The 27830-nt window shown below is 42.4% G+C and overlaps 2 protein-coding genes across 2 annotated transcripts in view; one reads left to right on the top strand and one right to left on the bottom strand.

Moving 5' to 3' along the window:
- The window catches only part of LOC311504526 (cytohesin-3), a 32386-nt gene extending 18016 nt beyond the window's left edge, over positions 1–14370 (top strand). Inside the window, exons 6-13 of the mRNA XM_084567684.1 lie at positions 1913–1993; positions 2091–2203; positions 4908–5056; positions 5196–5307; positions 9301–9377; positions 11582–11653; positions 11748–11902; positions 14231–14370. Of these exons, the coding sequence (XP_084423810.1) occupies positions 1913–1993; positions 2091–2203; positions 4908–5056; positions 5196–5307; positions 9301–9377; positions 11582–11653; positions 11748–11902; positions 14231–14303 (832 nt within the window). The 3' untranslated portion in view covers positions 14304–14370. The remainder of the gene's footprint in view (positions 1–1912; positions 1994–2090; positions 2204–4907; positions 5057–5195; positions 5308–9300; positions 9378–11581; positions 11654–11747; positions 11903–14230) is intronic.
- On the bottom strand, positions 14326–27758 carry usp42 (ubiquitin specific peptidase 42). The gene is made up of 18 exons (XM_084567677.1): positions 27231–27758; positions 24215–24464; positions 23236–23442; positions 22986–23096; positions 22653–22752; positions 21657–21724; positions 21493–21563; positions 21277–21359; positions 21068–21179; positions 20816–20956; positions 20460–20560; positions 20159–20324; positions 19358–20014; positions 19185–19264; positions 17887–18924; positions 17400–17713; positions 17241–17300; positions 14326–17143 (listed from the first exon to the last, which is right to left on the bottom strand). Exons 2-18 carry the CDS (start codon positions 24453–24455, stop codon positions 17124–17126), a joined length of 3570 nt encoding a protein of 1189 aa, XP_084423803.1. The 5' UTR covers positions 24456–24464; positions 27231–27758; the 3' UTR covers positions 14326–17123.
- Between the last annotated feature and the right edge of the window lie 72 nt (positions 27759–27830).

The following is a 27830-nucleotide window of genomic DNA, read 5'->3' as shown; positions in this document are numbered from 1 at the left end:
TTAATGACACAAGCTGCTTGGCTTGAATGAGCGTTGCGTGTTATTGCCCTAAGCTACTTGATTTTTTTTTTCCTTTTTAACTCAGAGGATGAAAAATATAGTCGAACCGCTGCGCAGAAAACTCACAGAGGGTCAATCCGTCCTTATATAAAGTCAGTGTTGCAAGCTTAAGCCTTTTTTTTTCCATGCGTACGCAAAACAGATAGCAAGTGGAGCATGACACGATATTTGCTGTTTTGACAAAACGTACACCGGCTTAGAGCGGCTTACTCTGTGTTTTGCATACAATAACAAAATGTGATTTTACATATCAGACTCCATATGAAGAAAGTGAGGACATATGAAAACGGTTAAGACAAGAAGTAATGCACAAATATACCGTATAATATTCATAATTATGCATCATATTTTCAAGTTTTCCTTTCTCAAAATGCTGATGCCAGTGACCAAGCAGGTTTGCTTGTTTTGTCTGGTCAAGCTCCTGAAAACAAGAACTTTGTGCTCCTACTTGCCGTAAAGAAAACCACATGCCACCTAGCAATGTCACTTTCAGGTGTATCATGGATCTGCAGGTGGTGAAGGAATCTGGCTGCACTCCATACTGACGAATGAAGAATGTTTGGGAAAAAATGCAAAGGTTTATTAGTCTCATGAACCGGACTGGCCTTGAGTCAGACGAGTGGCTCGGCTGCCCGATCCTCTCCTTCCTTTAATCCGCGCAGGAAATCACATCAGCTACTTCGAGTAATGCCTTACTCGAGTACAGGTGCTGCTTGTGCGTCATTGGGCAGATGTAGTCAGGCAGTAGCTGAATCAATGAAAAACACAAACACTGAAAAAGACTGGAGGTAGGGGGAGGGGGAGTAGGGGGACTATGGGGGGGGGCTCCTCTCATTGCCAGTAGGCTTTATTTGCGGAGCATCATCAAAGAGGCCACCTACCCACTGGAAATCACACAAAACACAGGCTGAGGGTTTACACTCAGTAATTATCACTAATTAAGCTTATGCAAGTAGCAGGAACCTATCATTACATGCTGAGCAGAGAGAAAGATGAAGAGAGCAAAACAGGTGGGGGACACAGGGACAGGACGTTGAGAAGGGAAAAGAGAAAAATAACTGGAAGGAGGATTAGCAGCCCCATACAAATGAACTTTATCAATGCACTCGCTGTTATCACGTTGTGTCATGTATATAGGTCAATTTTTATTTCAGCTTTCTTTGCAATAAAAGTGCCTACAGCAATAGCCTTATATATAAACTTTCATAGGGTTTTATTTGGCTGCATATGGCAATATATTCACTGAGAAAAAAATGAAAAAAGCAAGAGGACAAAAAGGAGAAAACAATCAAGAATGTTATTGCAATGCAAGTTTATTGTTAGTCTAGCCTCAAAATACACAAAACACCAAGTCTGAAAATCCCTGGTTTGATTTAAGCAACGCACGATACCGAGATGAAGCAAGATCGGGGTTGGCCGAGCGCTCAGAACAAATGTGATCAGAGAAGCTGTGACCGCAGTCGGAAAGCAGCTGATGACTTTTGCCAAAAAAAAAAACTAAAACTTCCAGCGTCCAAACAAAAAGCGGCCTGTTTTAGTCTTTTAGCTGTTTTTCATCAGTCATACGCACCGCCGCCGCCCCCCCGGGGTGGAGAGACATTCAACATTGTCCAGCTGTTTCAATTGCTTCCAGACCTGCACAGCGTCTGATGTGAATAAGGGCCCAAACACGATAGGAATGCTGAGAAAAAGGAATTCAGCTTTGATGGATTAAATATGTTTTTCCCCCCACCCCCGTCCTCTGGGTTCACATAGTTTTCATAGGTGTTTCCTGGATGGATTTTCTTGCTCTGTGAAAGGAAATTGCTAGATGTTGAATAAACATGCGTTTATGTTCTTCTTTTTCCATCAGGGATGACTTCAACATCAAGGTGCTGCAGGCGTTTGTGGAGCTGCATGAGTTTGCAGACTTAAACCTCGTCCAAGCGCTACGGTCAGAAGAGTGATTAACTCATATATTGAGCAGGAAAAAAAAGTTATTGTAATTACTACAGCTGCATCACTTGCACCCTGACACCTCTCTGTTGCAGGCAGTTCCTGTGGAGTTTCCGTTTGCCGGGTGAAGCCCAGAAGATTGACCGTATGATGGAGGCGTTTGCCTCGCGGTACTGCCAGTGCAACCCCGGGGTCTTCCAGTCGACAGGTCAGTTTCGTACACCAGTTTTTCTCTTACGTTTTTCTCAAAGGTGTTCATCACCACCCATTTATCTTTATTCCTTTTATAAAAGTCTGTAGTGTTGCTTGTTGAACAGTATTCATTCACACGACTGAACAGTTTAGGTAAGTTCGGTAACCTTTGCATCTTTTGGAGGCAGACAACTGATAGAGAGTACATATTTCAGCCATGTTTTCATTACACTTAATTATTCTAATCATTTTCTTGCACATATAGAAATTAGCTTAGTTTAGCCAACATTTTAGCTAGCTATTTTAACATTCTATCTGTTACCTTTAGCAGATATTTAAGATTAAGTTCACTTTTTTCTTATCTACAAAGAGCCTACTCTGTGCAATTCTATGCAAGTGGCCTACCCCATCGTTGTCTGAGTCGCTCTGTGATGATACCGCCAGAATGAAAGTTGGTGGTGTGGATTCTGTGCAGCTTTGTTGAGTTTCTTCTCGCCTAGCCTAGAAGTGGCGACGAATTAGACTAATCATGCTCGAGTTACTTTTACTGAAATCCCAGCAAAGCAGAAAAGAGAGGAGATGGTGTGGACCAAAGATGGTTAGAGATGTGCAGAGATGAAGGAGCAGCACGTCAGGCTACAGCATAGGATGCACATCTGTATGAATAAGCTATAACTGACAAAGAAACCTATTTCATCCATTACTTTAAGCTAACTTTTCATGCTCCTTCAGTCATTGCTCTTCAAACCGGCTCACTGTGGACCTGTTCATTCAAAACTATTTATGCTTTTTAAAAAAACAACTGAACTTTTTCCACAAACTCTTTCGAAACTCCCAAACTACCTACGCCCTGTGGTGCAAGTCGTCCCGGTTGAGAATCACTGGAGCAAAGTGTGAAATCCAATATGTTGGACACAGCCAGTGCATTGACAAGCAGCCTAGCCTCATGTGCCAACAGAAATAAAGCCAGAGGGCCCATAATAGGATGCACGAGTGGTGGCCTGTTTTTTAAATGTATTTCTGTCATTAAGCTGTAGGAGTTACTGTAACTAAAGCTCGATGGGGATTAACCCGATTAAAGTAACCAGAGATTCCATCTCATTGCAGCAGATGAGCGGTAAACAACCAGCAACAAACAAGGGCCATTCATTATTCAGGAAGACTCAACCTGGCTGAGCGACACATGGTCTTGTGATAAACAAAAGCCTACAGCTACAACTGTCAGTAAATAATTAAAGAGGTTTTAGAGCTACCTATTATTGTAGCGGCTGCATCCCTTGGCGGCGGGATACTCTAAATTTAAGTGAGCTGCGGGTAATGGATTACCTGCTTAGGTAACTAAGTTCCTATGTTTAAATTTTAAAATGCAGCTTCATTAAACTAAACACATTTGTGATTTGTTGACAGAGAATTTACTTTAACCAATACCAGAATCAGATAGTTTGCAGTATGAGGAATTAAGCGTGCTTCATCCTTCAGAGTCTTCACAAAATCTAAGCACAGTCTATACATAGACATGCATGAATATTTATGTGTGTGTGAGAGAGACAGTGTGGGTGCAACGCAGAGCACTAGCACGGACATGATCACGGACCTTTAGTTACTTATTAATGAGGAACCAGTTTGTCTCAGAGCTCATCAGTTTTTTTTTTTGACTACGCTGACATTCCTCTCGCTCCAGAACCTCTTTCCCCACAGTGCTCAACTGTGTGCAAAGCTCCTCTTCGGCAGACAATAGGCAGCACACACACCACAACCAGGACCAAAGTGTGTCAGTGAGAGCAGACAGACAGATTGGAATGAATGATTCATTTACAGGCAGCCACTGGCCCGTGTGCGTCTGAACATTAACGCCCTGTTGAGAGCCTATAAAGCCTTTTCCCTCCACGCACACACATTTCTTTCACACCCATTTTTCAAATCAAGTCTGAAAGATTGTTCTGAAAAACTTCTATCAGTCACTGAGGAAATGCCTTTAAATTATTTACTAGAAAAATATAGGTTTAGAAGATTTAGGGCACAGATAAAAGAAGACTATATGCTGAAGAGAAAATGGAAACAGAGGATCATAAGGAACACAGACTATCACGCTATGCTGATGACATCCTGTTATATGTTCCACAATCTGGAAACCCTTTAAACTGATGACTTAGCCTCCGAGGGCCAATATTTCAGAGCTTTGAATGTGGCCAGCGGATGTCTGGCTAAAAGATGACGGATATGTGGGTCAGCTAGCATGAACTAGCTGCCTCAGCTATTAGATAGGAGTTAGAGTTGAATGTCTATGACCCAACAGTTTAGGCAACAGTTTATAACAACTGAAACAACTTTGTTTAAGGTATTTGCTCAACAAACAGGATGTGACAGTTTGCTTACCAACAGGATGCGACAGGGTGTTGGTCTCTTTTGCTGTCCATGTGGACAGAAAGCATTTGGAAACAAAATCTTGTCCTTTGCCTACAGCTTTGACATATTCATATGATGATATATATTTGTAGAGATTATATCCTGAGACCTGAAAATGTGACACCAAACAGCTGTACGAAGAAAATATGTAGTAGGAAAGAAACCAGATCACAATGGTCTGAATGATTAACTGTGGTGGATACGGTGAATATGGCATTTTTTTGATTTGAGCTTATTTCATTGGCAGTTATCTAATAGGGACTGGGTGTTATTACCAGGTATAAACCATCTGATTACCTTCCTGTTGCTTTCAGATACCTGCTACGTGCTGTCATTTGCCATCATCATGCTGAACACAAGCCTACACAACCCTAATGTCAGAGACAAGCCCCCTGTGGAACGATTTATCTCCATGAACAGAGGCATCAACGAAGGTGGAGATCTGCCAGAGGAGCTTCTCAGGGTGAGGATTTGTCTGTAATGAGTGTCTGTGTGCGCGCGTGATGATTGATATTTGTGGTCGTTCTGTCACATGGCGCACGCAGTACGAATGAGGCACCTCCTTCACCGTTTGATTAATGGTCTCCCTCTCCTGTCTGCAGAACCTCTACGACAGCATCAAAAATGAGCCCTTCAAAATCCCAGAGGACGATGGGAATGATCTGACACACACGTTCTTCAACCCAGACAGAGAAGGCTGGCTATTAAAGCTCGGTATGAAAAAGTAACCTTGATTGTGTTGATTTATATCAGCAGAGCCTCAGCATCACTGTCGTGAGCAGTGTTTTTCTCAGTGGCAAGCGTGTCGTTTGTCCGTGTCCGACTTGTTTACGATGGGATTTCAGGCGGCCATGTTGGAGGTTGACAGATCCTGGGCAACAATGTTTGAAAATGTGTGACTCAGCCTTAAATGAATTAAACTGAAAGTTTATTAATTAGCAAAATGTCAATGCGAGCACAGGAATGTTAATATTTATCTCAAAACACTGCTGTGCCTTCTTCGGCCTAAACCCCCTAAGCTAATTGAAAGATGAAATTAAAATGTGATACAGTCATGAATAGGAGAATTAAAACTAATTTTTTGCAGTTTTTAAGGTGAGCTTTTTTTTGTTTGTTTTGTTTTTGTACCAGAATGTTTATTTCTGCTAGAAAGTTATTTTAACACGGAGGCGGCCTATGATGATTGACTCAGTTTTGGAGCCAGCCTCAAGTGGCCACTAAAGGAACTGCAGCCTGTCGCACATCTGCTTCAGCTTTAATATGAGTGGCAATATTCAAAACAAACGTTAGTAAGCACAAAACGTTTGGCCGAGCCTCATTTTTTCCCCAGAAAACTGTTCACCTCCATAATGTTGTACTACAAAGTCTTTTCTCTCTTTATTCATCGTCTTGTGACTAACCATGACACTTTCGACTTCTCTCTCCATCTTCCTGTCATGTGGAGTTTGATGCTCACTGTCTTTTCCAAACACTTTTTGTTTTTTGTTCCTCACTCCCTCCCCACGACCTCAGTTTCACCCTTTGTTCTTTCTTTCTGTTCTGTGATGGCTGTTCCCTCTTAAATCTCTGTATTAGGAGGTAGGTAACGCTTCTTCCTCCTCCATCCTCCCAATTCATCACGGAGTGCCCTCGTACCGACACCGGCTACCATTTTTTTTTTCCCCCCTATCGCCCTGGGCCCTTGAACATGCTGGCCGCCTCATATAATTGGCTTGTTGTATCAGAGCTGTATGTTGGCAAACAAATTTCTAATCACTGTGGGGTCATTCCAAGGCAATGCCATTTGGAGGTCAGTGATCATTCTGCATGGTGGTTCTGGAGGAGGCTGGATGACGCTGAGGGCTCATCTCAGTTGGTGCATCAATATTTATCTTAGCGTAAAAGACACCTGTCATCAAACTGCAGTGCTGCGTACTGTATCTCCTTTTTGTCTTGTCGTTTTTCCCAAAAAAAGCTGCAGCTTTAAAAATGAAAAGTGATTTATGCCTGTGCCATTAGCAAACAGGCCAAGTGTTTCTTTTATTTTACGTAAAAAAGCCAAACAAAGAACTCACTTTATGAAGAGTTGGATCAATCACTAACTAGCATGCTCTGCTTTCCATTGTTTGCAGCGTGCTAAGCTAACTCAAAGCCAGCTGTAACATTAGCTTAACATTTCTTGAATTGTCAAGGTGTGAGGATCCTTTTACAGTTGTACACACTTTGCACTTTTTCTTTAAAGCTGCAGAATCACAATCTATATGAAAAAAAAAAACATAAAAGGTTAGCAAGTCAAGCAAAGACTGCTGAAGGCTTTCGTGCTAGCTTAAGTAATATTAGCTTGTCTGACATTAAGTGACGTTTGCTCCCTCGTCGATTCCCAGAAGCAAGCATCCAGGGGTCACGCTGAACAGATCGACTCATGCTGTGTACCTTTAGGCACTCCCCCGGCACATCATGCAGCTCCTTTGTAGCTATCTGCCAGAACACACAGTCGTGCTCGAGCTTTACGGAATGGGCTGCTTTATGGGAATGCATACATGCTGCTGTGTGGCTGTTCATGCAGTCAAGTAAAGGAGACCCTTTCTCATTTCCTTTCCTCTGTTCCTGCCCTTGAGTGTTGCACCTTCATCGATCCCGCTCACTCTTTCTTTCCAGTTTGCTCTCTATCAAACCAGCCGGCAGATCATTATTCATCCAATTTATTAACATTTGTTAATTCCTCATCTAATTACAGCTCCATCAGAGCAACCACAAATGCTTAATGGGGAGGGGGAGGGGGGTTATTGTTGGACTGAAGCTCTCTGCTGACTTATCATGGTGTTGAATATGATGTTGAATATGATGTGCAGCTGCACCGCTCTGACGCTCCATACGCTCTCATAACACTACGCTGTTAACAAGGGCTGAGCCTGCCGCTATGCTTGAATCCATCATCATCAAACGTGGGCAGCATGTCAAAAAAACGGGGTTTTCCAGTCAGGCAGAGGAGTCGCAGTCACTCTGAGCACCTCTGTTGATCACCTGTTTAATAAAGAGACTTGACGGCGAATAAAACGGGGAGATGTAACAGTCTCCACTTATAAAATATCTTTTCGACAAACATCCCATCTATTCAGTGTAATACACACCTGCCAATTCTTTAGGGACTCTAGTGAAAATTAATTCATTCTAATGTAACAATCCTGCACAAACTCCACCTGTCACGACTGTCATAGTGTTCAGTTTATGTTCAAACTGTGTAAGAAAGGAGCTGATTCAGCTGTGTGATCATCATGGAGGATGTAGTGTGTGGTGCTGTTAAACTGGATTGAATTAAACACTAAAGTGTTTCTGTTATTTAGCCTAGCCCACTGACTAAAATGGGATATCCAAAATAATAGAAACATGTGTCTGGCACAGTGCAGGACTGTTATATTAGTATGCATTTGGTTTACTTAGTGTACTTAAACAACTGGCAAATCAGTATATAAATGAGAGCAGATTAGACTTGGCAAGTCATTGTGCTAGATTTTGACTTAACCTTCATATGTGTATTTGATAGTTAAATCAATAATATGGACTTCTTTTTTATCCCAATCCAAACCATTAAACAAGCCTAATATGAGACTCTCTACGTCCTCGCACAATTTTAAACTTTCATTCTTTTGCACCCGCGACCAAAGAAACGAATGATAAATCGGCATTAGAAACGTGCAAACAGTGTGGGGTGCTGAAATTGCAGAATACATTTGAGGATGAAAGTAAACATACGGCCGAGGTCGATTAACAGCTCTCCAGACTGCCTCCTGTTTTTATTTATTCAGTAGGCCGTATTTAAATTATCATTCGATTATAGTGCGGAAAATGCGCCTGATGTCAAGTGACACAAGCATTGCTCATAAATAATATGATGCTGGATGTTACCCCATCTAGTTGCGTAGAATGAAAATCTGGGTCAAGTGAACATTACATATTGATTACATCAGTAACGGCTGCTTTGTGCATATTCCACCCAGTCAGCACTCGTGTTCTTATGGTGAACATATTGCAGCCTGAGCACTGACATCAACCGCATTTTTTTTTTTTCTTTGATTATATAGGTTAATTGCTCATTGCATCACTGATGGTGTAATTAACCGAAAAGTAATCCAGTAATCCTAATAATCTAGTTTTATCTGATGATGGAGGCAGATGGAGAGAGTGCGTCTCTTACAATGAGACTTCCTTATATTGTTCCTACAGTTTAATCGTATAGAAGAAAAGAAAGGCTTTGGTGCAGACTTGAACGCGTAAAACGGATCTACTGCAATCATCAAATTTCTCTGCTTCTTTTCTTTTTTTTAAAATTTCGGATTTTTTTCAATGTCATAAATCTCTTAAATCTCATAAATCTCGCTATTCAGACCAGTTGAGTGCATTTGTACTTTAGCCGTCACGTGCATGTGGTGTGAACATGCCTGGGATTTCTCCTGGAGGGTAACACTGGGTTCAACCGTCTGTACAAACCCCCTCCCCCAAATCAGTCTCGGTGGACGGGGAGGTTGGGAGGGAAGGGATGGGGGGGGGGGGGGGGGTCGCTGGAGGCACGTCCAGCCTCTGATGGAGCCTTTTTAATGCAGGAGAGATGATGATCAGAACCAGATGTGGCACGTGGAGCTCAAGTCTCCTGCAGGTTTGCTTCTACATCCACAAACACTGTCACCTCTTCAGCTCTGAGCTCAAATGCTGTGTGTTTGTCCCCCGCAGGCGGCCGGGTGAAGACGTGGAAGAGGAGGTGGTTCATTCTGACCGACAACTGCCTCTATTACTTTGAATACACAACAGTAAGTTGGCAGATTGGTGTGTGTATTTTGTTGTTTAACAAAATGCACACTGTGCATACTTATCCTTTTGCAGATTATCAACAGAAAGGGGATGGAGTAGATGAAGCTAACGTACTAATCTGCTTTTGTTGCTGAAAGACACCACTTTAATGTGTCTGCATGCAAAATATGAAGTAAAAGCCAGGAGGTGGTTGGCTTAGCTTTGCATAAAAACTGTCTGTTTCTGTCCACACACTGAGAATATACTGACCAGCAGCTCTAGAGCTTACTAATTAACACACATTTTATATGTTGTATTTGGAATCTGTATTTAGATTTCACTTTTCCTTGCCTGAAAACAGTGACCATTTCATGTCTTAAGGTAACAATAATTGCCAAATACATTACTTTCACTGTAAAACCAAAAACTGGTTTCATAGTTTAGCTTTTGTATAGTTTTTGCACATTTCCCATCTTCATGCTAAGCTGAGTTAAAAAGCTGGTGGCTTTAGCCTCATATTTAACATACACTCTTGTATTATGTAAAAAAAAACAAAAAAAACATCAGTTACATCTTAACCTGTAGAGGGTCATGGGGAGCATCTAGACCCTATCCCTGCTGTCATTGGCCGAGGTCGCCCATCCAACACAGAAAGGCCATTCACACTCACGCCAATTTAGAATCACTAATTAACCTAACAAGCATGTCCTCGGCTGTGGGAGGAAGCCGGAGCACGGGGAGAACATGCAAGCTCCACTCAGATAGACCGCAGCCGGTCGGCCAGAAGCCAGAACCTTCTTGCTGTGAAGCATCAGTGTTAACTGCTACACGACTGTGCCACTAAAATGTCAAAAGATTCCTTTAAAAATCTACTTACAGATTATAGTTTTACCTTTAGTATATTGTACATGTGTTTATAGACCGAGTTTTAGACGGATAAACAATGATAAACTGCTGCTATGTTTATTTAGTCTTTGTCTCTCTTACACACACTCTAAAGACATCGGCCCAAGTCTTTGCCTTCCAGCTCCTCTGTTTAACATATGCAGCCCCTTTGACCTAAATGAACCTCACCCCAGCAATTAACATGAGGCATCATGGGAAACATCTGCAAGGTCTACAGCACACATCTGGCCCCGCTAAGCTGTAGGCCAAGTGCCTCCCCCGACCCCACAAGCACGTGTCCCTCAGAGCAGGCAAGCGCATAATACGCAGGGGGCACGCGCTCTCAAAAAAAAAAAAAAAAAGGCGCACAGGGAGCCAGCTGTGAGCCGCTGTCCCTGAGCATTTCCTCCCCCTCGGCTGCGCTCCCTCATTAGAAGGAAGATGACAAGCATGGCACGGGGTGAGGGGGTGTTCCTCAAGGTGCCCCCCCCCCCCGACACATCTGGCCCTGCAGGCGCAATAGCAAGCGCTGGAGGATGCAGGGTGTAGGGTTACGTCTCCCTCGGGCGGTGTCCCCTGCATGACCAGGATGAATAAAAACCTCCAGTGTTCTTTAATTACACCCTGATTTTTACTCAGTTGCTGTCAGGCTCAGTGTAATGTGAAATGGCACTTTAGACATAAACAAAAAGTTCTACTGCTTTGATTAAAAAGAACCTTACTAGAGAAATAGACTGTGAATCACACTGAGAGGAAACAATTACAGCTGCCTGTGAAAGAGGTGGACAAATGGAGAATTCAGCCTTACAGCATATTTTAACAATAAACGATAGTAACACTTGTGTCCTGCCTCTCCTGTGCACTCTAATCCACCAAGAAGAGTCTGCCAGCGGCTCTGTGAGGCTTTGCTTAATCTTTAATCTGAGCTAAATCAGACCGCTAACGCATTTTCAAGCTAAAATGCTAATGTTTAGCGGGTTTAATGCTAGTCGCCTTGGCTTAGCGAGTTAGCATGCTAACGTTTGCAAACTATGATTGGACACGTTAAAAGTGGATGGATAGGTCCAAATGGATGGATAGGTAAAAAGTGAAAACATCAAGTTCTCTCCTCAGACTTCAGAAAGTGTGGAAAACTGTGAAAACACTAGCCGTCATGTTCTTTACGGAGTGAACGAAGCTGTGTCAGTGAAGGAGCAATAATCTGGGCTGGAGCCTTTGGTCATTTATTCCACTGCTCTCTCTTCATACCCAGATCATTGTGCTGATCTTAGATAAAGAGGATTTGTTAAACGGATACTGAATGGATGAGTAATGATGCACGTTTTCTATGTGTCTTCAGGATAAAGAGCCTCGTGGGATTATTCCTCTGGAAAACCTCAGTATCAGAGAAGTGGACGAGCCAAGAAAACCCGTAAGGACCAAATCTGTCACCTCTTCCGTCCTCTGAATCCAAAAACTAAAATGTTCTCACATTTTGCCATCGTGCACATCTCTTATTTCCCCAGAACTGTTTTGAGCTCTACAACCCCAATCACAAAGGTCAGGTGATCAAGGCCTGCAAGACAGAGGCGGACGGGCGGGTCGTCGAGGGCAACCACGTGGTGTACAGGATATCGGCCCCCACTCCGGAGGAGAAGGAGGAGTGGATCAAATCCATCAAGTAAGAGGCGTCGTGTTAGTGTGGATCCATTTACACTGAGAGGGCACTTAGCCAACGCCAGCCTGCTCCCATGTGGGACTTTCTCATGTCTGACCTTGACAGTGAGAAACCGGCACACACACACGTAGCTGTGTGAGCCTAATCACAAATGCACAGACCAGACCAAGTACACACACACATTCAGGCTGGTGACTAAATGTGACTCCGTTTCTCACACCTTCATGTAGATAACACTCAGAGGTGATTTCTGCTCTGCTGGATAAGCTCGCCTCCCTTTGAAAGAAACACACACACACACACAGTCCTGCCTGACACTTGCTGCACACTTTTTGGCAGCATTTACACCTCACATCCAAGTGCTGCCTTGTTAACCAGTGAAGAGAATAGAGGTGCTGCTGGAAATTGGACCCAGTGGGTAATTGATCTGCTTGCTGGTTATTATCCACTCATCTGCAGCTTCACTGGCAAATTTGATCAATACCAGGGCAGAAAATTATATTACTCAATGCATCCACGCTCTAATGATGCTAAAAATCCACTTAGCATTGACAGATGTGCACATGTTGAATGAAAGGGTAAGTTACTGTTCGGGCAAGGCTGCTTCACGGACAGTAAAAGAGATTGGAAAGAGGAGAGCGGGAGATTTAGAGTGAGCTGACCTTCAGATGACACAGTGCATTAAACATCCTACATCCCTGTCAGAGGCTTCACAGTGAAAGAGCACAGGTCTGCAGCAGGAGTGTTGACTTGTTGCGGTTCAGGTCGGTTGCACATCACAACGTGTCACACTGCTGGAATAATAATGATCACAGATTGGACTCAGCAGGACAGAGCTGTGCTACAGCAACAGCACTCTGTCTCTCGACTCGGCTGGTGAGGCGGCAGACTGTCCTGTGGTCAGCAGATTTCACACACAAGTGCGAATGCGCACACACGCACGCGCACACGCACACCTGACTCATCCGCAAACTGGAAATTGCTGTTGTGGTCACCGCTCTTTGCAAACTCTCACACACACACACACACAGGGCAGGGTGTCTCCGCAGGTCAACTACTGGGAAGCACTTAATTACTCAGCATTTTTCCAATATTCGGTGTGTCACACTGACAGCGCATCAGGACACAGAGCTTTGACTCTTCTGAAGGAAGCAAGCATTAGCACTTTAACAACTTAAAACAGCCGCTGTCAGGTTCTTTTATGGTGAAATGTGTCTGTAATGACCAAGCAGCAACGTCTACTGTTACAAAATAAAAGCAACTTGATGCTAAAAATAGTTCCTACAATGGCCACTAATGTCCAACTTCACAGCAGAATTAAACAGCGTCGTTCAAAGACATGCGTTTGGTTCTTGTAGCCAACTTCCCCACTGATGATAAAGAGAGTTTGAATCTTTCCCTAACTCATCAGTTTAAATTATATCAAGGCTTAAAAGTTATGCATTGTTGAGGGCGTGGCATCTTTAAATGAGACGTGGGTGGTGCTTCGTGCTGCTCGCTGCCTGCATTGACGTCACCCAACCTCCTCAGCTCCACTCATATTTTTGGATTAGCTAGTCAGGTAGTGAGTCACACTCCAAGATGGGGATAACCGGAGCCACGTTGAGCCTCAAAACCGGCCTTCAGGAATCCTAGCTCTTGACGTCACAGATAATTATTCCATCTTCATGCATAGTTCATGGTAGTGACGAGCTTCCAGATAAATCCCACGACTAGTAATCACCAATCTGTGTAGTCTCTTTTTGTTAACTCTGTGCCTCTTGTAGCTTATTGTTTTGGTTTTATAGCCCCCAGTCTCATCTCCCTCACACCATTTTTCTCTCCCTTGTGGGAAGCTATTGATAAAATCCTAATAAAAGTCTGATAGATCTATGGTAAACTTCCCACCCAACACAGCGTGCAAGGCAAATGTAGCAACTAGCTGATAACCTTGGTGGAGCAGACCAAAACAGAGCAAAGAGAGAATGAATATTGAACCTAACTTCGTCAAGAGTCCTTTTTATTAAAGGGACGATCTTAATATTCTGATGATAATTTGCTTTAATCAAGGTTTCATAACATAAACATTTAATTGTTGAGATATTTGTAGCAGGAAGTGGAGTTCGTCTGAAGAACAGGTTTCAGTTTTGTTACAAATCAGCATAAATGTTTGGCTGATGACTCAGAATTGAAGCCTGGTGAATGATTTCTTGGTAAAAACCACCACAACATAGTGGGATATGATTTGGGAAAGATGTGCCGATTAAGGTCTTATGAATAGATGTGGTTCACCTCCTTGATTAATCAGTCCTTGCTGTGGTTTAATCAGTCCCTTCCTGTCCTCTTCCACAGAGCGAGCATCAGCAGGGATCCTTTCTACGACATGCTGGCCACCAGGAAGAGGAGGATAGCCAACAAGAAATGATGACCACCCACATTCAGCTACATCTGTGTCACCAGCATTTCCGTGACCAGGAGTCCGTGTGTGTGTCTGTCTGTGTGTGTGTATTACTCATGGGAGTCATGAAGGCCTCCCATTCGTTCTTTCAGGGATGGAGGACACGCAGGAGGTGGGACTAAAACGATTGTCTGCACCTCCGTTCTTGGGTGAAGATTTTATTTAATTTGGCACAGGTGTTACACACTGATGCGAAGCAGAAGAGGAAGGAACCGTTTACTAAAAGCTGGACGGTGATAATGGAGAACAGCACAGGGACTACTGGGGAGAAAGCCATGGCTGTAATCACAAGATCATGATGCGCATTATGAAGAGATCGCCCTCTGCTGGACATGTAAGGAACTGAATCCGGTGCACTACAAATTCACAGTTGAGGATCTGAAACCATTGCCACATTGCATTCCTGTCGCGCAGGCCAGCTCGCCTGGTTGTCGGCAAGACTCCCAGATGCCATTTATTCACCTTCACCTCCTTTGACAACTGCCAACAATATTCTGTAGCGACATGCGACTACAGGAAGCCTCAAGCTCATCGGTCAGCTGGTCTGATTGGTAGCCCTTAAGTGACTGTATATGTATATGCAAACACACTGATTTAATGTAGAAACTTTAAACTCATATACTTCATTTACAGTACGCCCTATTATTTCCTCAATGAAGGCAAAGAAATGGAAACAGGTTTGATGAGAGCATATATTAAGTGTATTGACACCTTTTAAGTGGCCACAGTTTTAAAAAGCTATAATGCATATATTGTCATAAGTATTTTATGTATTGAAGATTCACTTTTGTGATCATTTTTTTTTGTATTTATTTTGTTTCACAAAAGAGGCATCCCCGACTTACATTATGCATGTATAGTATATAATGTACATACTGTTATTTTTTTTTCTTTGTGTTCATGTAGTGTGTATAGCATAGTGGCTGAAGCCTATACCCGTTCACTTTTCTTTCTTTTTTTTTTTATAGTTTGACAGCTAACAGTTTACAATAGTGGAAGAGGGACGTTGTGCGGCTCTCTGTGGAGCAGTGAAACCTCCTCACACTGTGTTATTACTGAGGATCAGATAATACATGATGCTAAATGACAGAATAACAAGAGTGCAGGACGAAAAGAAAAACTGGAATCTATGGACGAGTTTTTCCCAGATGGATCAAACCAACCTGAAGAAAAATGTCCTCACTAGATGAAGCTTTGAGGTTTAATCACGGTTTGATCTCCGTTTGGGAAAGCTGCTCCCCAATACTTCGATGTAGAATTTGAATAAAAATACTGATCAGAAAACGATCCGTGTGTGTGTGTGCATGCGAATTCAGCGGCAAGCGCTTCCGTCTCGCCAAACTTACCAGGTCTTTGGTTATTTCAAACATGGAAACAGTGAATAAATGAGCTGTGCCATCTCGCTGATCCAAATAGTTAGAAAAGTGTGAGTGTTTAACAAAACCTGAATACAGAAGAGTGCAGTCAGTAAATGGATCTACATTATAATCTAACTGTGGTGGAACGTTTGTTCAACATGAGGCTCGAATACAATCTATTCTATATAATACAAAGGCAGACAGCTTGTTCCTGTCAACTCATCAGCCATCTCAATCAGCAATTTTCATTCATTTCAATGCAGCTTGTAAACAAAGTCCGAGAACAAATTACAATTTCTGACATTAACAAATGTATTTTAAGGCTTTTACCTTATACAATGTATAAATTCTGACATGCTTAACTAAAAAGGTATAACAGCAGGTTTTTTTTTTTCCAACGTGTCTAAATTTGAAAAGAAAGAAAATTAACCCCAAAGCAAACCATACTCATTACTGACTGTTGTCCAGAGAACATGGTCAAAATCACAAGTTTTTCTAAAAACAAAGCAAAACAAAACATTTGAGAATCCTGATACAGGATTTTTCTTTAAACGTATAAAAATAACTGATAGTACAGTTCAAAATTAAATTCACAGTATTTTTTTTTATGACGCTAGAATACACAAACTGTAGTTTTCATTAAAAAGCTAACACAGATGGTCCACGGCCATGATTACAAAGTTGTGATGCTTTTCTTTTTGAATGTTTAAAAATAAAAAAATAAAAGAATGACCGGAGAGAAAAGAGAGAGGCGTGATCCAGAGAGGAAATCTCTGCATCTTGTGAAGGAGTTTAAAAATTACAGTGAATCTTAGGCTTAGACAAACAAAAGCTGGGAAATGTTCTCAAGTCTGTCCAGGGTTAACATGGAGGTATCAGTCAGCGAAGCTTTGCTTGTTCCCACTCATCCGTCTCATGCATAAAGATCTCCCTCCGTTAGTTTGACCACTCTCAGTGGGATCAAGAAAAAACAAAAAACAAAAAACAAAAAAAAAAACATTGCAGCTCTGTAGATATGGTGACATCTTAAACTTGCAACCCGGTGCCTTACAGTTCTTCTCTTAGGCGTTACGCTTTCCCTTTTGTTTCGTTCTTATTTGAAGCAGGTGGATATCTGTGATGGATGTTGACAAGTTTTCAAGTCCTGAGTTCCACTGAGCAGCAGAGATGTTTAAGCTCCAGGCTTTGTGTCCGTACAAGTATATATTAATATTTCTCATCATAAATGTTCAACATGTGAAAGTTTGTTTTTATAACCTTAATTAGGAGAATAACGGCAGATTAGTCAACAGGGCCGCTCAGAAAAAAGAAAAAACTAAAAGCAAATTATTTTTTTTACGTTTAAAACACTATAGTTGTGGTAAAAATACAATATATTCCCAATGAAGAAGCACCACGTCAAAAAGTTGTCTTCATTCCTCTGCTGTTGTTAAAATGTTGTTGATGCATCTGAAACGAGAGGAAAGTAGAGTGAGGATCTTAAACGTTAGTGATTTTAATCAGACTAGCCTGATAACAGTGTCGTCATCATTACATGCACACTCACCTAGTCGGTGTTTCGGCTCACTGCTGTGGGAGTTGCCGTTGGTTCGGCTGTAACCATTTCCTACAAAATCAGACCGACACTTTTAAATCGACTCACTCTACTGCAGCATTTACTTCAGCATCACGGTGAATCTGAACGACAGTGAAAAAGGCGTGATACCTGTGTATCCATTGAGGTGGTGGTAAGTTGAACCGTTTGTAGGGGAGGTATGATGGGAGCGGGGTAGATGGTCACTGCTGGCGTCAGCGGTGTCTGTGCGGCGGCGTTTTTCTGGTGAGAAACCGTTTTCATGTTTAGAGTCCTTAAAGTCGGAGTACCGTCGCTTGCGTCTCTCTCTTTCCTCACTGCTTCTGCTCTTGTGGCTAAGAGCTGCACTCGGGCTGTGCTGCTCAGGATCGCTGTCGTGGTGCCGCCTCTTTTTCTTCTTTTTCTTTTTCGTTTCAGGGGTGGGGTCGGAATCCACGTCAGAGCTTCTAGGGAGGGACAGGAGACGCAATATTTTGTTGACAATTCATTAAATCATGACCTATTATTTCAAATTTTAAACAATAAAACTGAAGATATTCGGTTTTATGGCTATATGTAAACCCAGGTGGGTATCCAAGTAAACTAACATTTAGCTAAACATCTTTCTAAGTGCTCTCACCTGCTCTCACGGTGCCTGTCTTTATCCTTTGACTTCTTCTTTTTCTTGCTCTTTTTGTGTTTTTTGGACCGACGAGCCTCAGAGCTGTCATCCCTCTCCTTACTCAGATACTCAGCAGCCCTCTTGTAATTTTGATCCTCCTCGTTTGGATGCGACGGGGAGCCCTTGGACCTGTTTGTGTCTGCAGCTGGCGAGGAAGTCCGCTCTGTGGAAGGGCAATAGTCCTTCACCGCCCGAGATTCTCTGCTCTCCTGCTGCCACCTTCGACGGCTGTGAGACTCCTCGTGGTGGGTGTGTCGGTATCCCCTTTGCTCACGGTCCCCATCATCTCTGGATCGGTGGTAGCGGTGATGATAAGAGTGCCTGTCACGGTTGCGCTCCCTGGAGTGTTGGGGACTCCACTCCCGGTGACGGTCGCGCTCCTTGTCCCTGTAGTGGCGTTCAGAATGAGGCAAACAATCCCTGTTGGAGCGATAGTAGCGGTGATCTCGGTGGTCTCTTCTGTACCGATGGCGATCACCGTCACTGTCTCGCTCCTGACTCCTGTCTCTGTAGTGTCTCTCTCTTTCTCTACCACCGTCAGAGTGCAGTCTGTCCCGGGAAGATTGTCTTTCATTGCCTCTAGAACTGGACTTGGACTGGTAATGCTCCTTAGTATCCGTGCGTACATCAGTCCCTGCTGATATACCATTCGTTTGTGGTAGACTCTTGGCTTCACCTTCTTTGCTATCTTTCTGTGGAGCTGCAGATGTTTCACTGGTGCTTTGAGAGCAGTCTGGCTGGGTGGATAAGGCCGCAGGGTTGCCATTAGAAGAAGAGGGAGAAGCAGTAGATTCCCTAGATGCAACAGAAGAGGCGTTTGTAGCAGTGGCTGGAGGTGGACAGTTAACAGCAGAGGATGCTGTATGGTGATGCAGGGGTTCAGACAGAGGTTTAGCCCTTGTGTCAGGAGTGGAGTAGTGCTGGCTTTCGTTAGCCGCGGTATGACTGGTCTGAGAAGAACTGGCCTGGGATGAAGACGGACTGTGTGCCTCTTTGCTGGTAAAACAAAAAAAATAAACATGTGAGCAATGATTTATATCACATTCCTTAGGTGCAACATGTGGACAGAGTGTAACATTGTGAGAGTAGCAATGCAAATGTCAACAAAGTAGGGTTATATATAAATTATGATTAATGATTTCTGGTGTTTTTTTGGTTTTTTTTTACTTCTTACTTCAAGAAGAGCTGAAGGGAACTCCTAAAATGATTGACAAAGCAATAACTGTCGGAGCTCAGTGGTGGACTATAAACCTTACCTTGGTGGACTATGGTCACTGCCTAATCCATTAGCAACAGCAGCCACAGAGGATGAACTGCCATGATTACTGCCTGACACCTAAAGAGCACAAAATATATGATTATTAATGTAGTCATCAAACTATACTTACAGGAGAGTATCTAGAAATTGTAAAGAGTAAACATCATTTGCCTTGTCAGGAGCGTTATGTCCATTAACTTTGTGGTGGGCATAATGGTGTCCATTTTGGTTCGATTTTGAGACGCCATTTATTCCGTTGCCGTTATGGTGCACTCCCGAATCTCCATTGGTGGTTTTAGGAGAACTGTTTAAGACATCCGCTGTGCCGTTCTTTCCCTTTGCGCGAGTCTTGGATAAAGAGCCATTATCCAGAGTGCCACCGTTCTCCTGGTCCGATTCCTCTGACGATTCTTGACTGTACGGCACTAAAAACGATGCTCCATTCCCTCCTGTGTGGTGATCTCCATTACTGCAAGACGTGCCATTAACATGGTTGATTTGACGTGGAACAAAGCGAACGTCTGGGCGGACGTCTGAGGTAGACTGTGAAGAGGATAGAGAGCTGGAGGAGGAGCTGCTGGCAGAGGAAGTCTGGCTGTAAGAGGAAGAAGCGGAGGATGGCCTGTTCTGTTTGCCTTGTCCAATATAAAAGGAAAGCTTCTGCCGTTTGTCGTGGTCTGGGATCATTGTGGGCCGGCTGATTGAGTGGGAGATGGAACAAGAAGCCAGCCCGTGGCCTGGTTTTCCTACCACGCTGCTGCTGGTGCTGGGCTTGGAGCTGTTGGGATAGTCCCTCAGTGATCCATTCCCATTAACATGGAGATTGCTCTGAGGAGGAAACAAACAAGAACATGCTTTGAGGTCAAACAGTCAAAGATTGGCTACATACTTGAAATTCTAGCATTCAAAAAACATTACCAGCCATGTTTATGTTGTTTATGTAAGCACTACTGTGAAAGGGTTTGGCTATACCTTGGTCATGTGTGGTGGGAGCTGGGGACCTATGAAGCCAATGTTGTTATGGTGGACGGTGGTGTTGATCCGTGGTATCACCACAGGTCGTGGAGAAGACTGACCAGAGATGCCTGGGTTATGACTCAAGTGGCTGTAGTCCCCAGTTTTTTTCACATCAGTCGACCTAATTACACCATAGAATTGTTAAGGATATATTATCAAATATATTTTAATACAGTAACATTTTCACTGATACTGGAAACAATATTTGAAGCTCACAATAAAAAAAGTGTCAGATTCTAAATTCAGGTTTACTCACTTGATGTAGAAAAGAACATAGGCCTGTTGGTTGAGGACAGACCTGATGTCACTGACAGACACAGAGGAGTCGTTCATCTGATACCACTGACCATTGCTGGCCTGCGAGACAACAAAAGAGGTGGCAGGTTTTTACACAGCGGACTCAGTTTCCCAACTGGACAAACGATTAAACAGAAGAACAAATATCACTACATATAAGAGCGTTGTCACTGAAATTATAACTCAGCAATATAAAGGTCACGTACATGCATGTACAAGCTCTGTATCTATCTCTGCTGAAGAGAGTGGTTGAGGTAAATGTGCAACAGCAGCATCCACATAGATTAGGACTGTAGTTTGTAGCACTGCCAGTACCTTAATATAGCAGAAGTAGTGTCCAGCATGACAGCTGAATCCAGAGTGAACCAGTACAGCATACAGCCCGTAGACCTGGGACTCCCCTTGGGACTGAGACATGAAGGGCTGCAGGTCCAGGTACTCTGGATATTTCACATCCTGATGAACACAAAACAGCTGATTAATTTCAGTATCACAGCCAAATATCCGGTTAATAAAAGCAATGTGTTAGGTAGCTGTCCTATGTCCGTGTCTCCTACGTTAAAGTACCTTTGTTATTTTGCCTCCAGTGAAGTTTGCAAAGCGTTTCAGTGAGAGGGTGAGCACGTTTGAACTGCGGTGGATTGTGAATCTCTTTGAGGCTGTGACCATTTTTTTGCACCTGAAGGAAACAATTGTTTGATATTCAAGTTAGCAAACTGATAAAAAGTCAACAAAAAAAAGAAAACAGACACTTGCTTGTCATCTTTGTGACTTACTTGGTGCATTTGTAGGCATTTTCACCGTCCAGCTGTTCTGGCTTGACAAACTGCTCCAGAGCCTTAGAGACACTGGGAGCCGTCTGCATGGAGAGAAAATTCATTTTAAGGTCCATTACTGTTTTTAAGAACTTACAAAATGTTACACATATATACATTTGCCGTAATACAGACAATGCAAAGACTGTATTGACAACAAGACTGTTGTTAAAATACCTTAATTTCCAGGGTAATATCCAGAAAAGGATCAAATGTGTCAGAGACTGCTTTGCAGTTTAAACATTTAACTGAAAAAGACAAATTTGTATCAAGTTGTTAGTAAAGCAAAGATGCAGGACATAAAAACGCTACTGAAGAGAAAAAAATCAACAATAAATTACCTCTGGATCTTAGGTACCCGCCAAATACTTGATGGATGAAAGTTGTTGCCTGCGTTTGCCTGTCCAATCTGTCACAACAATAAAGATGAGAATTAAAAACTAACAACAACAGTGACACAATTCAATGGTTGTCTTATGAATCCAACAACTTATGGTTGCATTGGTAGAGGAAAAAAATAATTAAAAGAACTAACAAATTAGAAAATATTATATCTCAAGATACAGGTGTGAGAAAGGGAGGAATTAGAGTAATCGTAATTATTTGAGAAGCCACCTGTTACTTGTGCAATATTGTTCCTTTACTTTAAATGCATCTTACTTATTTTTTATATATTTTTGTCACTTTATGGGAGCAACAGCAACAAAACAATTTCTTTGAAGGATTAATAAAGTATTCTGATTCTGATTACTACAGGATAAGTAGTAACCAGTGGCTGAAACAGAGATTTCACATACACAGAGCAAAATACAGAGAGCTGCAGCTTGTTGTGCAAGTTCAAAATTGTCTTACGTGCACAAATATTTGGTTCAACTATTACACAGTGTTAGTGCCTTTGGATAAAAAAAAAAGTCTCTGGGCCAAACAGTTTTGTTCCTACAGTAACGTCATCCTGACTCTACCAGTGTGAATAAGTGATGATCTGGGAGGCTTGACCATACCCTGTCCCCTCTTCCTTAAGTTTCAAATATAGGTTTCTTCCAGGTATAGCCACTGTGACTATAATCCTCGACGTCTGTTGAATAACCCTGTTAAGCCGCTTCTGATCTTTCCAAGGCCACTTACCAAACCAAGCTAACATACCGGCTGTAAGAATACTCAACAGTCACGGAGAAGTGGTGGACATTGATTTATCTTAGAAGACCACTGCAACAACTTATTAACCTGCCGTCATGGAGTGACCTCTTCACCTCTTTATATTTCATAACTAATATCTAATAAATGTAGAACAAGATGATTGTCAATTTAAGTAAACATGACTGTGTGTTATGACTTACTTGGTTCCAGGTAAGCAGGACTTTTGCATAGCATCCACTGTGTACCGCAAGAACTCATGTGCATCCTCCTGGCTTCCATAGCGAAAGTGTTTTGCAATCCCTGTGTGAGGAAAAAATAATTAAATCAGGGAGATACAAGAGTGTGGTAGAGGATATTGGAGTTAAATTTAAAATTAAACTTCTCCAAAAAAACAGACAGCAAACTCCCAGAAGAGGATTTCCCTCCAAAATGTAAAGGTAAACAGTGTCACAGCGCCTCCTACCATTTGTTTCAGGTAAACATTTTGTATAGGGCACACTTTCAATATTCTTGCTTTAGAGATATCCACTTACTTTTGAGCTCATTGAGCACACCGATGGGCTTAATGACATTCCCAGAGTTGGCAAAAACTTGAATGATGTGGTTTTGCATGGTGCACATCATACAGAACCCTGGCTCGTGACCTGCAACAGGGACAGATCCACACTTGAGTAAAACATGATTCAAAGGAGAAAGCAGCTCATAGATACTGCCAAACTAGTCAGGATAATTACTGTGACTGTACTTTACAAAGAGCTTTTTGGTTGCAAAAGTAAAACTTACAAGTTTTAGAGTGTTCACGTGTTAGCATGTAGTTTGCTAACGGAGGGGTGTAGGTAAGACACTGCAGGGCTGAGTTGAGGAAGCAGGTGTTCCCCATGTTCTGTAGGCCTGCACCAATGCGGTGAACATTTCCCCACTTTAGGACAAGCCGCTCTGGAGAGAACAGGACCTTCTGGGGCAAGTCAATTCCATCTCCACTGCTTATCACTACATACACAGAGCCAGAATTATAACTAAATTAGATTGAGAACAAAGATCCATCATATAAACACGTATCGACAATGGACTATATTGCTTACATACCGGCCAACCACTAAAGGCACATTAGGACCTAAAGGCTAATAGCGTACAGAGTTATATAACATGGCAGGCTGAAGAACACAAAAGAGGATTTGCTTTCTCTTTTGTTTCTGTTAAACAAATTGGGCTGCTGGTCTTTATATCAAAACAGTGTCAAAAGCTCAGGAGACTGATCATGCTTTTCCTTCAAAACTGGTTGGGTTATATAACTGGATGAATGAAAGTACAGAGGAAGCAGCAGCACACCCACAAAGAGTTGTGTCACACTCTTGTGCATAAACAGTAGCAGAAACCTTAGCTTCATTAGTGCAGCATAGTATTATTTACAATACAACACATATAATAGTTCTCAGTAGGCTTACAAGAGTATGTTACTTAAATAAAAAAAATATATCAGCAGGATGTAAAAACTTGTAAGAAATAGCTTTAAAAAGTACATCTACATCAGCATTTCCAACATAGGTGGGGAAGAAATAACCACACAATAGTCGCACAGCGTGATAAAACACTGTAAGTTAGGAAACCTGTCAATGTGTCTATTGTGTGAGGGATAAAGACGTAGAGCACCACTTGGCTGAGCCAGGATCACAGTGGAATTAGCCATCATTCTTAATAGTTTCATCCAAGCTTTCAAGACACTTGCATTAAAAGCTAATCCGACAAAAGCCCTTGCTCCTACCTTGCTCCTTGGGCCGGTCCACAGAAGAGGGTGTACTGTTGTAGACAGCAGCTCCAGGCGTTGGGCCCAGGCAGCCTCCTGGAGCCTTCAACCTTGGAGAATCATTGGGCATGGAGGGGCCCACTGCCCAGCTGCTGGAACAACTGCCATCCATCCCCACGTCTCCACTGGTGAAGGAGGATCGGTTACACCCGACTGACTCGTGGTCAGACTTCTCTGAAGCTCTGTCAACTATGGTCATTGTTCATAGCTGTATCAGGAACAAAGACAGATGCATACAACTTTATGAGCTACAGAGAACAGGAAATAATGCCAAGCTCTGGCATTTCTCATTTCTGTTATAGTTATACACACCTGCCACTTCATTAGGTACACTAGTTCAAATAAGTGTATTGTAATAAAACAGCCCTGCACTAAACCATAGCTTTATGACAAATTATGGTGGGAGTTGTTGATTTAGCTGTGTTTTCATTTTAGAGGCAGTGGTTTGTGGTGTTATTGAATTAATCTGCCCATGTGCTAGGCTTAATAACAGCAACACTTTTGTGTATAATTCAGTACAGTGTAACAACATCACAAACTATTAAAAATGACCATAACATGGAATTACTACCTCTAGTACACTGCTTGAACATTGTAACATTTATAAATCTGGATTTAGTGTAGAGCTGTTATAGATAGATGGACAGCTTAGTCAGAAGTGTACCTAATAAAGTGCCCGGTGAGTCTATGCACATCGAAAGTTGTAGTAACATATCTCACACCACTAGTTTGTATAACTGTACAGGACATTTACGTTACAACAACTAAACGCCATAGTCAAAATATCACATTATTACACTGCCTGGCCAAAAAAAAAGCCGCCATCTGAATTTAACTAAGATAATTACTGCATGAGTGATTATCTTTCAGCTGGCAACAAGTTATTTAACCCCAACTGATGCAATGAGTAGCTTCTCATTTCTTAAACAACCATGTTGAAAGACACATCCCGTGGTCATGGAAAAGATGTTAGTCTGTTTGAGAAGGATCAAATCATTGGCATGCATCAAGCAGAGAAAACATCTAAGGTGATTGAAGAAACTACTAAAATTGGGTTAATAGATGTCCAACTCATTATTAAAAACTGGAAGGACACTGGGGATCCATTGTCTTTGAGGAAGAAATGTGGTTGGAAAAAAATCCTGATTGATCGTTATCGCTGATCACTTAAACGTTTGGTGAAATCAAATGGCAGAAAAACAGGAGTAGAACTCAGGGCTATGCTTAAAAGTGAAAGTAAGAGCATTTCCACACGTACAATACGAAGGGAACTGAAGGGACTGGAACAGCTGTGTAGCCTTAAGAAAACCACTAATCAGTGAGGCTAACTGGAAAAAAAAGGCTTCAATTTGCTAGGGAGCATACAGATTGGACTCTGGAGCAATGGAAGAAGGTCATGTGGTCTGAGGAGTCCAGATTTACCCTGTTCAGATTCAGAAAACTTTATTTGTCACCGGGAGGCAATTTAAGGCACAAGTGAGCAGCTTAAAGTGTAAGCCTGTAGCCAGTGCTATGATCTGGGGTTGCTGCAGTTGCTCAGGTCTAGGTTCAGCAACATTATGTTGCCCAAAGAATGAGGTCAGCTGACTACCTGAATATCCTGAATAACCAGGTTATTCCATCAATGGATTTTTTCTTCCCTGATGGCACGGGCATATTCCAACATGATAATGTCAGGATTCATCAGGCTAAAAGTGTGAAAGAGTGGTTCAGGGAGCATGAGACATCATTTTCACACATGGATTGGCCACCACAGAGTCCAGACCTTAACCCCATTGAAAATCTTTGGGATGTGCTGGAGAAGGCTTTGCGCAGTGGTCAGACTCTCCCATCATCAATACAAGATCTTGGTGAAAAACGAATGCAACACTGGATGGAAATAAATCTTGAGTGTGTGACCTTTTTGTTGGAGACATTTTTTTTGGCCAAGCAGTGTATGTCCAGACAAACGCACAGTAATAGCCCAAATTGCCACCTCTACACTACACCTTTAGGAAACAGTATATTTGCATCCGGTGCTGATCTGAATGATTTATTTTATGATATTTCATGGTCCGAACAAAATATATGTCATTCATATATATGTCATTCATCTTCGGCATTTCTTTTAAACATTCAAATTGACTTGTGGGATCAGTCCTTAGTGATGTATTTAAATACAAAAACTTATTAAGGCACAAGCAAATGTCTAATTTGAAAATGTTCAAATCTCCCCACGAATGTGGCCTGAAGGGCTTTAAATTATTTAGCGGGGCAAAAGTCACAGCGTTACCAGTTGAACAACCAGACAAGGGGAAATTTCCTGGTCGGAAGCACGTTTACAACAGCAGCTGTGCCCTCCCACCTGCTCCGACAGACGGGCTCACATTGGCTAGCAGACACCAGCTAGGCCTTTAACACGCAGCGCCGCTAAACCACAATAAAACACGCTTTAAAGCCTTCGTTATTTACCGTGGGAGACGGAGTACCGATTAGAACGTCACATTTCTTCTCGAATACCAGAACACAATGAGTGACGAGGAAAGAACCGTTCGCAAAGCCACCAACACCATGGAAACGGCTAACGAAACACAGAGCTACCGAACGCAGCTAACGTTACGTGCGGTGGCGCTCGTGCGGCAATATTGTTGCTAATGCGGCTAGCTAGCTAGCTAGCTCGGCACGATGGACGTTGCCTGACATGGCGGACAGAAACACAGATATGGGCTAGGACGTCGAAGAGTGGTTTCCTGGTTCCACTTTAAAATATGTTTTATTTAAAATATGTCGGCCTAAGTAACGGGGCGTCTGGCTAGATGAGAAAGGAGGGGCTCGACACCGGCGGCTGAGTGTACTCAATGCGCCGCTCTCGCCGACATGACATAGAGAACCGGTGTAAGACTACTACAGCAAATCCAAGCGACGCAGAGCTACCAAAATATCACGACTGCACAGTTAAGGTGACACTTTAGCCTAAAAGAATAAAATCACTCACCTGGAATCTGTTATGAATACGTTAATATAGGTTGTAAATCCATTCCTTATTTCCAGCGGGTGTCCGGCGGTGAACAATGACGTAGCTAATTGCCCCACGGGTACATCCGGGTACCTGCAATGAAACGAAGCCTCTGATTGGTTCATTTGACTGTTTCTCTGGGAGGAACGTGTTTCGGGAAGATCCGTCGCATGTACACCTCTGACCTTTGTGTACATTATGTACAACACATTATATACACTTTATACCGTTAGAATCAAATGCAATAATTATTTGGCAATAACAAGACAGTGAAATTTATGTTACTGCTACAATATCTGTGCTAAAATGCCCTCTCTAAATGGATTACTCACAGCATTTTACACTTCATAAGTTCTTAAAATAAAAGAATGGGCATTCCTTGTGACTGGTCAAATTTAAAATATCCTCAGTTAGATGTGCAGGTCAGAAAACTAAGTTTGAGCATCAATGCATAAAATATATTGGTAAAAAATAAGAAGGCTTACCGTGTCCACAGTTAGCTGACATCAGGCAACTTAATTCCCTGGTATTAAAAAGCTGCACAAAATCATAAAACATGTTTTCATTGCTGCTTGTATG

The sequence above is a fragment of the Chelon labrosus genome, assembly GCF_963514085.1.
Source record: "Chelon labrosus genome assembly, chromosome: 19".
In the NCBI taxonomy this organism is placed as follows: Eukaryota; Metazoa; Chordata; class Actinopteri; order Mugiliformes; family Mugilidae; genus Chelon; species Chelon labrosus.
This window is presented reverse-complemented; position numbering and strand designations above follow the sequence as displayed.